This window comes from Xyrauchen texanus, chromosome 22 (genome assembly GCF_025860055.1).
Source record: "Xyrauchen texanus isolate HMW12.3.18 chromosome 22, RBS_HiC_50CHRs, whole genome shotgun sequence".
Classification (NCBI taxonomy): Eukaryota; Metazoa; Chordata; class Actinopteri; order Cypriniformes; family Catostomidae; genus Xyrauchen; species Xyrauchen texanus.
The window spans coordinates 37,946,347-37,960,205 of NC_068297.1; the positions used below are offsets into that span (position 1 = coordinate 37,946,347).

The 13,859-nt window shown below is 39.5% G+C and overlaps 1 protein-coding gene across 4 annotated transcripts in view; it reads right to left on the minus strand.

Annotated features, from left to right (window-relative positions):
- prkd3 (protein kinase D3) overlaps positions 1–13,859 on the minus strand; it is a 97,943-nt gene that overhangs the window by 79,210 nt on the left and 4,874 nt on the right. Inside the window, exon 1 of one of the 4 annotated variants that reach the window (XM_052153829.1) lies at positions 12,201–12,290. The exons of the other annotated variants lie outside the window; for them this stretch is intronic. Coding sequence (XP_052009789.1) covers positions 12,201–12,203 — 3 coding nt within the window. The 5' untranslated portion in view covers positions 12,204–12,290. Of the gene's footprint in view, positions 1–12,200; positions 12,291–13,859 lie in introns of those variants that run through there. 4 annotated transcript variants of the gene reach the window in all.

A 13,859-nucleotide genomic window follows, 5' to 3' on the forward strand; every position in this document is an offset into this window, starting at 1 on the left:
GTATGAATGACATAAACCAACTCCCATGCCTCTGTGACATTCAGAATGGAAGATATCCCTCTATGGATTTTGGTTGCTAAGGTGCTCGACAATGGTTGCTAGGGAGGGCTAGGAAGTGTTGAGGTGATTCATGATTGGCTGTTTGCTGCTCCGAGTCAAACGAGACCACCCTTGTGTTTCTATGACACTTCTATCCGGAGATATCCCTTTGATGTCTTTCATTAGAAGTCTATGGGACTTGTTGCTAAGGTGCTTTAAATTGTTGCTAGGGCGTGGCTTGATAGCTTCACAATGATCCCGAGAGACTGATTGGTCATCTGAGTAAAATGAGCCCGCCCCTTGTCTCTATGACACTGTGATCCAGAGCTATGTTCAATCCAAAATCCCTATGCAATTTCATTTCATGGGCCGTCCTACACCATTGTAAGTCAATGGGGCAATTTTGGGCAGCTCTTGCCCCCAGGGGTGCAACTTTTACCACATATTGAGGTATGCTCTTACAGAGCCTGCCAGCCTCTTCAAATGTGGCAAATCACATGTTTCTGCGAAATCCTCGCTCGGAGCTGTGACGCGTCAAAGTTTGTCGCAATGTTAAGTCTATGGGATTTTTCGGCCGCTTTTTGCCCCTGGGGCAAACACCGTACCCGATCAGCTTATAAAAGTCATAGCACACGTGTCCTCAATAGGCCGTTCGATTTGACACCTCATTCGTGGGTCTACGCTAAACGGTGCGGGACGAGTTAGGTGCCGAAGTTTTGTACGGAGATATAATAATAAGAAGAAAAATAAGTATGTGAGATTACAATAGTGATGCTTTGCAAGCACCACTAATAAGTATGTGAGATTACAATAGTGATGCTTTGCAAGCACCACTAATAAGTATGTGAGATTACAATAGTGATGCTTTGCAAGCACCACTAATAAAAATAATAAGTATGTGAGATTACAATAGTGATGCTTTGCAAGCACCACTAATAAGAAAAATAAGTATGTGAGATTACAATAGTGATGCTTTGCAAGCACCACTAATAAAAATAAAAATAATAAGTATGTGAGATTACAATAGTGATGCTTTGCAAGCACCACTAATAAGTATGTGAGATTACAATAGTGATGCTTTGCAAGCACCACTAATAATAAGTATGTGAGATTACAATAGTGATGCTTTGCAAGCACCACTAATGAAGGAACTTTGTGCTGCACTATTGGTCTAAAAAAATCATGTTATTGTGAAGAATCCTCAAATATGGTTTAAAAAGATATGAATAATTTAAACAGAATGTGTTATTTTCTTCCAAGCAGGATGCATTTTGCAGCTCTGTGAAGCCTGTATCTCTCAAAATATAAATCTGTCTAAAAGTAGCTGGGATGGAGAGTTGTGGCGTATTTTATATGTGAACAAATGCCTTGTGTAAAGGCTAGTGGTGAATCACTTCCCCAAGCGTCCTCCAGTCAAGTAAATAGTCACCAAATACAGAAATCATCCAAAAGCATATCTAATGAGGCATCAGCACATAAAACACTTTTCCTGTCTGCTCCCTGTTGACTGAGGCAGTGCTGCGTTTCGCTGAGTGCTAGAATTCATGCTTTCCCAAGACAGGTCACATTCCTCCAGCAAGCACTGAGGAAGCTGGGTGACTGTGTATGTGTGTGTAAAGATTGCCTGGATGATGGAGGAAACCAGTCATATTTTCCAACGATATCAAAGCCATATGATCCTGCACGCCTGGATCTCAGCAGATGTCATTTGCTGTTCATCTCCGGGTTTGAAGTGATTGATGCAGAACAGCTCTGAAAAACCTACGGCCTACATTCTCTTCAACTTTTCCAAGATCATATCACCAAATGGATGAATTGTTGTAGAGACCAAGGTGCAAATGAATATAAATCCACACCTAGGGACGATTTTTAAACAACAATCTCTTTTGCTTGATTTATTGTTTGGCTTACTGAAACATTCAATACCTTGCATTAGGGTTGTACAATTAATCAAATAAATACTTGAGATTGTGAATGCTGCAATTAACATGTCAATTACAGTGTTCCGTTTTGATCTCCTCCTCTTTTTTCAACTTCTATTCAACAGCTGTCTTGCTTGTGATTTATTGCTTAATTATTATTATCACAGTGAATATTACATTTGACTATACAGTTGTCACATACAGTCACAATTTCTTCAATTTCAGGCATCTAGTGTTTATTTTGAATCGTGTGTTTATTATTACATTTTATGTGTTTTTTTGTGGTTAGCTACACTTTTCCAGATAAACAATTCACTACAAGGGGCAAATTCTAATCGGACAGATTGTTTCACTTTTAATTGACTATATCAAAATTCCAGTGGGTCCGAAGTTTACATTGACTAAATTAACTGTGCCTTAAAGCAGCTTGGAAAATTCCAGAAAATTATGTCAAGCCTTTAGGCAATTATCCAATTCGATTCTGATTGGAGTAAACTGTACCTGTGGATGTATTTTAAGGCCTACCTTCAACCTCAGTGCCTCTTTGACATCATGGGAAAATCTAAATAAATCATCCAAGACCTCATAAAAAAATAATTGTGGACGTCCATATGTCCGGTTCATCCATGGGAGCAATTTCCAAACACCTAAAGGTACTACGTTCATCTGTACAAACAATAGTACGCATTTATAAACACCATGGATCTACGCAGCCATCATATCACTCAGGATGGAGACACATTCTGTCTCCTAGAGATGAACATAGTTTGGTGCAAAAAGTGCAAATCAATCCCAGAACAACAGCAAAGGACCTTGTGAAGATGCTGGAGGAAACAGGTAGATAAGTATCTATAGCCACAGTAAAACGAGTCGTATATCAACATAACCTGAAAGGCTGTTCAGCAAGGAAGCAGCCAATGCTTCAAAACCGCCATAAAAACCAGACTACAGTTTGCAAGTGCACATGAGAACAAAGATCTTACATTTTGGAGAAATTTCCTCTGGTCTAATGAAAAAAAATGGAAATTTTTGGCCATAATAACCATTGTTATGTTTGGAGGAAAAAGGGTGAGGCTTGCGAGCCGAAGAATACATCCCAACCGAGAAGCATGGGGGTAGCAGTATCATGTTGTAGGGGTGCTTTGTTGCTGGAGGGACTGGTGCACTTCACAAAATAGATGGCATCATGAGGAAGGAATATAATGTAGATATATTGAAGCAGCATCTCAAGATATCAGCCTTGAAATTAAAGCTCAGTTGCAAATTGGTCTTCAATATGGGCAATGACCCCAAGCAAACCTCCAGGACAACAAAGTCAAGGTATTGGAGTGACCATCACAAAGCCCTGACCTAAATCCAATTTGTGGGTTGAAATATGTAATTCTCCTATTATTATCCTGAATTTTCACATTCTTAAAATAAAGTAGTTATCCTAACTGACCTAAGACAGGCCATTTTTTCTACTACTAAAGGACTTGTGAAAAACTAAGTTTAAATGTATTTGGCTGGTGTATGCAAACTTCTGACTTCAACTGTATCTTGCAAAGTTGGAGCGGTCAATAACAGAATTATTGCAGAACAAAACTGATTTGTCACAATTAAGTTTTCATTGTGATCGTTGAATGTACAATTTAGTCTGCACATATTTGGTGTACTTTTGATAAAGAATTAGGGCTGGGTATTGATACAGATTTCCCAATTTAATTGTATTCTGATTTTACAAGCGCTTGATTCAATTAAATTTCGTTTCGATTCGATATCGATTCATGTTTTAATGTCCCTTTTGCTTACAATTTCTTTAATATATCTCCTAGCTAATGCTGTTAATTATACAGGAGACCTTTCAACTAGGTACATTAGAAAAACATTAATTTCACTAATTATATTTTATACATTTTTCATCATTATGGCTTTTTATAAATGAACAAATAATTGTATTAAATTCAATCAATACATAATATATTATATTTTATATATACTTTTTTATACATTATTACTGATAAATGTGCAGTATGTAAGATTCAGAAACAGTTGTTATTAATGACATCTGTGGCCGTTAAGTGAACTGCAACCAGCTACCTGTTACTCAGACACTCCATAGGGACACAAGCGAGCATCCAAAACAATGACGTAACCTACAAAGAGACTGAACATGAAACACCGGCATCATGCTGACAGATGAGGTAGCATAATTTAAATTACACCGTTATGATTGTTTAACTACACACTTTGAGACTAAACTAAAACTACTTATCATACTGATACACACACACACACACAGCTACATACTACCGAACTATACCAGACAATTTACTGTTGCAATTTTATGTTGCCATATTGTATGTTTTGTATGTCATATGTTGTACTACGAATAAAAAAAAATTCCATATTTGCTTAAATGTATCCTGTATACCTGACTTTTAGTATAAAAGGAAGCTTGTTGAAATTATTTGTAAGTTACGAAGAAAGGTAGCTTGCAATTTGTCAGCGTCAGCAGGCAAGATCAAGGTAAATAAACTACACAAATCAATCCTTATGGCACTATATTTCACATGCTTTGCAGATATGTAAGCTTACCTGTCCAATAAGAAGAACGCCAATTCAAGGTCAGTTTTGATCCCCAAAACCGAACGAAGGTCCCTCCAAGAATCAAATGCCCTGCCGATGTTCACTCTAGTTTTAGCTCGACTACGATCACGTTTTAGCTTAGCCAGACTGGATTCAGTCGATAAATGTTTTAGTTTTTTTGGCTTACTCTGAGTTTGTGTAGGAGTCGGTGATGTGATGGAGCTAACAGGAGTGTGCATAAACGTCACATCCTTTGGATTTTCATGGCAAAAGCGACCTGGTCCCTTCACATGAAAATCAGTCTAAGGGCTCAAGTTGCGTTAGAATCCATTCCCACATTGGCAAAAAAATTTTATCATAATTTGTACTATTTACAAGTATTTACATTGAACACATGCTAAAACCTCTCTTTAACAAAAAATTGCATTTCTGTAAACAGCGCCTTTAAATGAGTTCATGTTAACCAGAGAGGACTATACTGTTTACAGGACTTTTATTAATTTACCCCATCTGTGCAATGTATGTGTGGCAGGGCGGAGGGCGGGGCCGGGTCGTGATCCTACACACCCGGTCCCGTATTGGGCTAATCAAGCCTATGAGGTATAAAGGTCGACTGCAGAGCATCGTGCGGGAGAGAGAGATCGTTAACGGACATGTCCGTCGTGTGTGTTTATGTTGTCTTTTAAGTTTATCATTAAAACTATTATTTATATTGTCAAGCCGTTTCTCGCGACATTGGAGTTAAAGGGATCTGTCAATACCCCTTTGTTAAGTCCAGCGTAGAGTAAAATTGAGCCGCGCCCAACCAATCAAGTAACTCGTCAATTCGCGGCATTGGATAAGCGTCAAATTTGGACACCGCGTTCACTTTCCGGTAGTCAACACAGAAATGGACCGAGCATCACTCTTCGGTACCAGAACTACCGGTCTGGCCCAATCACTGTGAGACTCTTGTGTTACCGTTATCGGTCTCTCTCTCCCGCACGATCCTCTGAAGTCGACCTTTATACCTCAGAGGCTTGATTAGCCTAATACAAAAAAGAATTTGTTGTTTTTGGTCGACAATTGACTAAAGAACAGAAAGGGTATTAAAAGAGAACGTATTCAATGACAAATGGGTCACACATTACATGCAACTTTTAATCTCAACACACTGTGAAAGGATCTCTCTGCTGAACATTTCACAACTAAACAACACAATTAATGGGGAGTGAAATGTAGGGCTCCAGACTAAAAAAATGAATTAGGAGCCATTGGCCATCTTTGATTTGTCAACAAGGCTGTGAGGGATAGACTTGCCATCTCTTCAGTGGGCTTTACTGCAGTTTAAAGTGTCTTTGGATCATTCCACAGACAAAGCATTGATAAAATATCTGTCCAAGAACATTCTGTATACAAAGAACTCCAGATAAGTTGAGGAAAATCAGATGTGATCTAGGTGCTTTATACAGCTTTACACCATTCGTGCCATTGAAAAGACTGTACGTCTATCCCTCACAGCCTCATTGTCATTCCTATTAAATAATCAAAGATGGCGCTAGTGTGAATAAGGTCTATTGCCTTAGTCTTTTATTGTTACCAAATGGCCCAGACACAGAGGCTACAAAAGTGTAAATTGAATGAAATCCCACATGCAGTTTATTGTGCTACTCCAATCCCAATCAATAATTACCAGCAGAAAAAAAGTGGTACACAATACAGGACTTTTAATTATAAAGAAGCCCGAAATACACATGAGACACCAGTTGTAAGCTCACTTTTTATTTGATTCAAACTGTTTAAATTAATCAGCGCAAATCTCTGATACAATTAACCATTTTCATCACTCAATAAAAAAAAACATTTGTTCACATAAGTCTCTGCAAGGTATTTTCCCTATTCTAAGTAGCAACTGCCAAGACAGACATGAAGGCAGCATAACAGCACCCCCGCAAGTGACCAGGACTGTTTTCAGGTCAACAGGAGGGTATGACTCATCCATGAATGATGTTTGCCCAGAACGCCTGTACCGTGTCTCTGTCCAAAATTCTTGCTTTAACGCCAGCATCTTACAAGATTCCAGACAATATTAATGAAGAATTTTCCCTTGTGAATAACAAGCGCCCATCAATTTCATGACAACAACAACAGCATTACACTTGTCTACAGGAATGTGAACTTGACTGGAACTGCACCAAACAAACTGTACAAGGTCACCTGAGGGCATGCCATGAAATCACTGCACTGCTCTTATGGCATATTGACCTGATATTCATAATCTTTTATCATATAATTAGGGCACAGCTCATGCTATTCACAGTTCACAGGTCACAAGCTACTCTCAGAACAAGGGCATGATTTTGATGACACTGTTCCCTCTAGGGATGTCTATTTTCAGATATTTTATAATCGATCATCGTGGAAATTAACAATTAATTAACTGATTAATCATTAACATTAATACTGCAAAATGTACGTTTAGTTTTCCAAATAATATGTGGATGTACGCTACTGTTTAACCATAATTTACATTAATACACTTAAGAAATGAAAGTATTGTCAGTTTCCTATCATTTAAAATATTCTTAGTTCAGTGTACATTTAGTTTAGTAGAAATTTGTGAATTATTTAATTACTGTTAATGAATTATCGTATTTTCCGGAAATGAAGTCGCACAAGTCATCAAAATCACATTGCTGAGAGAATAAAAATAAGACACATATTAGTCGCATCTCTGTATTATTCACACTGACAGAGTATCCGGTAGGCACTAGGACCCGGGAGCAACCGCTTGACCACATTCAGCAGTTCAGATGTGAAATGCGCTCTGTAAAAATTACAATACCTCAGAATCTACACATCATATCACTGTGTTTTCGGGCTTGTTTTAAACTGGAGAATTTGCTTTAAGTAACTGTGTGAAGCAGTTTCTCAAATCCTTTTTATTTTCCATGAAAGAAATGTGACAAGTAACTCTATGCTGTGCACAAATAAACCGCTTTTAGTCAGCGAGTAAAACAATATGCCTGTTGAATTCTATTCATTTGTTAATGGTAGCGACTGTGGATATTTCTGATACTTGCAACCCTCTTTGCAATGTATTAATTATCCGGATCACTGACTGAAGGTTTTTACTACAAGTGTGATGAAACATCATTTTGCATAAAGTTTTAGCCATCCAGCGCTCCCCTCTTTGTTGTGAGCATCGCTCCTCAGCCCTCGGTTGTTGTTGGAGGGTGACTGCCTCCAACTGACCAGTAGCGTCCTTCACGAGCCCTCTCCACAGAGGCCGATCTTGACACCGTTGGTACCAGTCAGCGTCAAGTCCACTCAGCTCCACATACTCCTGTACCACATCACTCCATCTCCTCTCCAGCCTGTGCTCGCCCATTTAGCCCCCTCAATCCATCCGAACAAAAGCTGTTTAGACATGCGGTGGCTGGGCATGAGGGCTACATGGCCCAGCCAATGCAGCCTTGCCTGCTGTAGGAGCTCACCGATGGGACTATGTCCAGATCTTTCAATTTGTGAGCTACTCACACAATCCAGCCTGGTTAAACCCAGGATGGATCGTAGGCAGGCCAGCCTAAATGTTTCTAACCGAAGATGTTCCATTAACGGGGTCCATGTTTCGCAAGCATAGAGAAGGGAGGAAACGACCATGGCCGAGAAGACATGAAGCTTCGTGCGGAGCAACAGACCAGGTAGGTTCCACACAGCGTTACGCAACCGATGAAAAGATAATGCTACTTGACTGATTCGGAATGAGATCTCCGTTGCTCAGGAATGCGAAACTCTCCACTCTCGCCACAACTGCTTTATCACCAGTTGGAAGTTGGGGGGGTGGAGTGTTCGATGGCACAAAGTAACCAGGAAGGTGCTTAGTTTTGGTGGGGCTGATGGTAAGGCCCCACCTCTTAGTGGCTAGCTCCAGGTTCAGCAGCAGCACCCCAAACTTCTCCTCTAAGTGAGCAGCAATTGCCAGATCATCGGCATACATAATATAGTTGAGCAATAGGGAGCCATCCCTTGACCGCAATCCAGGCATCGATCAGCCTCCCATTGTATCAGTACCAGATGGAATTTCCTCCAGTACAGCCATTGAAGGCTTCACGAACTATATGGTCGAAATAGTTATTGTAGTCAACGTGTTGAATGCAGCAGAAATGGGCAAGAGTAAAGACCTGAGAGATCCAAATATGGCCAGATGACTGAATCTGAGTATCTCTCAAACAGCTCTCATAAAACGTTGATGGGGTGTTGGGCACACAAGGTTCATCGATGCCTGAGGGCAACAAAGGCTATACCATCTGGTCCAAACCTACAGAAGGTCTACTGTGGTCAAGTCATAGAAAATGTTAATGATGGTTACAGGAGGAATGTGTTACAACACACAGTGCATCACAACCTGCTGCGTATGGGGCTGCGTAGTCTCAGACCGGTCAGAGTGCCCATGATGACCCCTGTCCACCATCGAAAGCACCTACAATGGGCACATGAACGTAGATGAGTGGAAGCGACCTGGCCTCTAGACCGTGGCGAGTGCTGTTCTCCCCAGGCGAAACATCCAATTCGCAACGGAGGTCTGAGGAACGGGTCCGGTGTCGCATCTAATTCGGCCGAACACTACCCACTCTGGTCCTGGGTGTGCGAGAATGCCAGTGTGCACACATGGAAATTTGAAGCCGGCTCCCCGGCTTCTTCTCACTCTCTAGCCCACGCATGTGAGCCTCGCTGAAGGATGGCCCTTAAGAATCGGGGCGATGATACGAGAGGGAGGGGCCACAATCATGTGGACGGGCGTGTACATGTATGCTGTTTACCTGGGGAAGTGATGGCACCAGGATGCACTGTGGGAAGACAACAAGCCGGTGGAGGGAGTATGATGCGCTAGGCAGTGGAGGGAGTAAGTTCTGCTGGGGAAACCCTGGGTCCAGCCATTCATGTGGACATCAATTTAACATGTGCCACATACCCAAACATCATTGCAGACCAGGTACACCCATTTATAGCAATGGTATTCCCTGATTGCAGTGGCCTCTTTCAGCAGGCTAATGCGCCCTGCCACACTGCACACATTGTTCGGGAATGGTTTGAGAAACATTATTAAGAGTTCAAGGTGTTGCCCTGACCTCCAAATTCCCAAGATGTCAATCCGATTGAGCTTCTGTGGAATGTGCTGGACCAACAAGTCTGATCGAAGGCAGCTTCACCTCGCAATTTACAGGACTTGAAGGATCTGCTACTAATGTCCTGGTGCCAGATACCACAGGACACTTTCAGGGGTCCTCTTCAGTCCATGCCTCGGTGGGTTGGCGCTGTTTTATATATATATACACAGTAGGGGTGTCAAAAATTTTTGTATCATATTGTATCGTACGATATGACGCTTACAACTCAATACCCTATGTATCATACAATACATAAAGAAACACATTATAGTGTAATTTAAACCAAGCAGCACAATATTAAGAGCTGCGAATAGGCAGCGCTGAGTGCTCACAGGAAAACAGACCAACACACAGTACATAGGTGAGAAGATTGATGGCAAAGCCACGTAGATTGTACTGTAGCTGTACAGCTAGTTGAATTTGCCAAACAACGGTGTCATGTCCCGGTGCTACAGTACATCAAATAATTTTGTTTCATTTACGCCGACGTCACCCTACAAATTAGTGAGGAAGTTTAATAGCCTCTCCCGGCAACACTGAGCATGACATAATCATAATCAAGACGCTAATATCTATAAAAATACAGACAACATAACAAAACCTGTGATTATATGAAACTTATAATTCTCTGCTTTTGACATCGAAATGTAAACAGATTTGTGAACATCACTTGCAAGCATTGGATAAGCCGGTAATAACGCTGGTAATGTTTACATGCAAAGAGAAACCGGGAGAAGAGGGGGGAAAAAATTACACGTGCAAATAGTTTTTTGCTCAAAAGGCTAAATAATATTGGATTATCTACTTATATAGCAAAGCAAGAGGTCAGGTTTATCAAGTTTTATTGTTTTTGTTTTTTCAAATGCATTCATTTGATCTGATCTGGATGCATCTGGAGGTATTTATATATTTCAACATATTATATCGTTAATGAGGAATAACGTTTATTATTATTCATAAGATCTGAAGTTGGAGATTGATGTTTGTGCTGACGAGGCATCCATATAGTCACATTTTTCTTTGCAAAAACTATCAGCGTAGTTTTTTGCCAAAAAACAATTATAGGCACTGGTTAATCAGTAAAACCGATATATCGATAGATAATCTGTATCATTTGTAAACAAAACCAAAAAAGCCAATATCAGTAAAAAAAAGAGTCAAAATAAAAAGTTTGACTGATCAGTTGTCTCTACAGTTTATAGATTCTTTGCATTGCTGGAAAAAAAAAACTGAGATCAGAATTAAAACTGATTACTGATTTAAGCAACTGATTTAATTTTATCAATCATAACGTTGCTGGTTTGATTCCCACGAGGACAAAGCTGTGTTTTTCGGCAATAGATATAGTATCAACCTAATGTAACCTGCAACAAAAAATTACAGATCTTCTAGATCTCAGAAATATTAAGGTGAATTTTAGTGGATGTATGAAGTCAGTAACCAAAGGTGTAGCTCGTCACATTAATTATGGCCATTTTCCAAATGTTATACAACCAGAAAATGTCCAAATACATCTTTAATTTGATATCTATTGTTTATAATTTAAAACCTAACAAATTATCTTTGTGACCATGATGTATGCTATCATATTTCATTTTATATAATTCCACTGTGCCCTTGAATGTCAGGTCACGGCAACTGTGTCTTTCATGAATATAAATATATGGATAAAAGCATCTTAATTAACCTAATTATAACTTTACCTGCAAGCATGCTTTAGTCTGTCATTGATGATAGGGTCCATGCTGATAGATAGGTATGATTTATTTAATTTTATGGCTCTTAGTTTATAACCGAGATCAGAAAAATCACAGTGATCACCTTTCCACTCTTACCCCATGACCAGCAGAAATGTGCAGCTAACAGCAAGCATCCCACCTCATGTGGATCAGAGCATATTTAGATGAGATTGAATGAAAATGTGTTTTTAATCAGTCACTAATTCTCTTCATGCTCATCCATCTAAATCAACTTCCTGAAGATTACAGGAAAGAACACAATTCAGTCAATTAGTTCTAACCTTTTAAACAAATTAATTGAATTGAATTTCAAATATAAACAATAATTTGGTCAAACCTAAATATAGAAGAATAAAAAAATAACATGTTTTCATGATGATTTTCAAGATTTTCAATGTTACAACTTCCAAATGAAAAGTGATCACTCTGTCACATGTTAGCGGATTGTGTGTGATTAGTCAAAGCCAAGAAAATCAACCAGCATCATTTTAGCACCTAGATTCCTGCACAAATGTTAATAAAAGACCCCATGAAATGGCTTAGCAAGCACATTTTTATTTCCTGTTTACGTATTTCTATTAAAACCACAAGTTTAAACCAGGGGGAGCAATACTGCATGAAACCAATAGCCATGAAGCATGATTGGCTACCTGCAACTGCCAGTTGGAGGCAGGTGATATAACGCGCAACAGTCAGGTTCTGGAAGTAAAGATTTTATTTATTTTCTCCACTGCCAAATTGATTATTAACAATAAATGATAAACCTTTTAAGACAGACCTACCATGAGCTCAGAGGTTGTTAGTCGATGGTCTATGCTTCTGTTGTAGCCATTTGTGACAAAGACTCAGGCTGGTTAGGATCCATATGCGGTTTATTGGGAAAGTGTAAACTCAGGTCGTACAGGCAGGGTCAGGGAACAGTCAGACAGAGAGAGAAGAGGACAGGCAGGCTCGTAACTTGAACAGGCAGTGGGTCAGGGCAGGCAGCGAATGATCGTAAAACGGTTAACAGGCGGAATAAACTAGGCAGGCGGCAAACTATCGAGGTCGGGAGAATAGGCTAGGTTGGTACACAGGATAAACAAGACTAAGGAGTAGAAACGCTCAGTGATGTGGCCGGGGCTAACAAGACTTCGCGAGGACTTCGCAGGCACGGTTAAGTAGACGGGTAATGAGAGGCAGCTGGGAACAATCAAGGCAGTTAGTACTCGGGCGAGTGCGATCGCCGCAGGCCAGGGAGGGAGACGCCCTCGTCGGTGTTCGTGACACCATTAGTCAACATTATTTCAACAAATAAAATAACAAAATCATGTTTCATGGCAGAATTGCTGGTGAAGAACTGCACTACCCATTTATATATTTTGGTTTCTAATCAAAGTTTGTAAAGTTGTGATCCTCACAACACAAAATGTGCGTGTTAATAATTAAGTATCTTAGCCATGGGATTTTACACAACCCTGTAGTGTGGCGATTAGCACAATTAAAAGCTGCACAAGTTGGCATGTCGGCTTTTAATACAAAATAAAATACAAAAATCATCCAATTCTGACAGCCACTATGGCATTTATACTGATGAAATTTTCCCTTATTGCTGACCTGTAATGATCATTCGCTTCTGGTGTAAATTAATATAAAAACTTCTAATTCTATATTAGAATAATTTAATTTGTATTTAAGAGCTTGATTTCTAAAGTTAATTAATTTACTGACCCCATACTTTCATTATCCTTCACCAAATGAAATCTCCTGTCTTAATAATGGCATCATTCCAGATTGGTGTATCATTAATTATGCATTACAAATAAAATCACTATATCATTTTTAACACGCAACTATAATTGTTTAAATAACCATTACACAAAACTACAAAATCAAGAGTTCCCGTTTGTTTATTTGCTTACTCGGGCATTCAAATGCACACAACATGAGCGTGAAGTGTAGTAAACATGTCTTATCGTTGTGTCTTGCTGTCTGTCAAACAAGGATGTGAATTAAGTTTATTTCTTTCATCATACGAGTGGGTGCTCGAGCTTGGCCGGTGATTTCAGGATCGTGCATGAGCTGTGATGTCAGCAGTATGAGACTGCTGATGTCAATTTCCTGCTTTTAGCAGCCCGCCAAGAAAATCGATGAAAAATATGTAGTACAATGTAATTAAATGTTTGCGATCACGTTTCTTGTAAAAAAAATAAATAAAATAAAAATAGACAGAATACGTGGTCAATGGGAAAATAAGCCCTTAATCCTCTGGGGTCTGAGGGTGTTTTGGGCCCTGGAGAAGTTTTGACATGCCTTGACATTTTTGCTTTTTTCAGTTGCTTAAAAACACATTAATGGCTAAAGTCTGATAACACTGTATTCAACACAAACTGGGCTACAATAATATGTGAGCAACATGTGTGTACATGTTTGTATTTTTATGCATGGTTTGTGTGAAAACC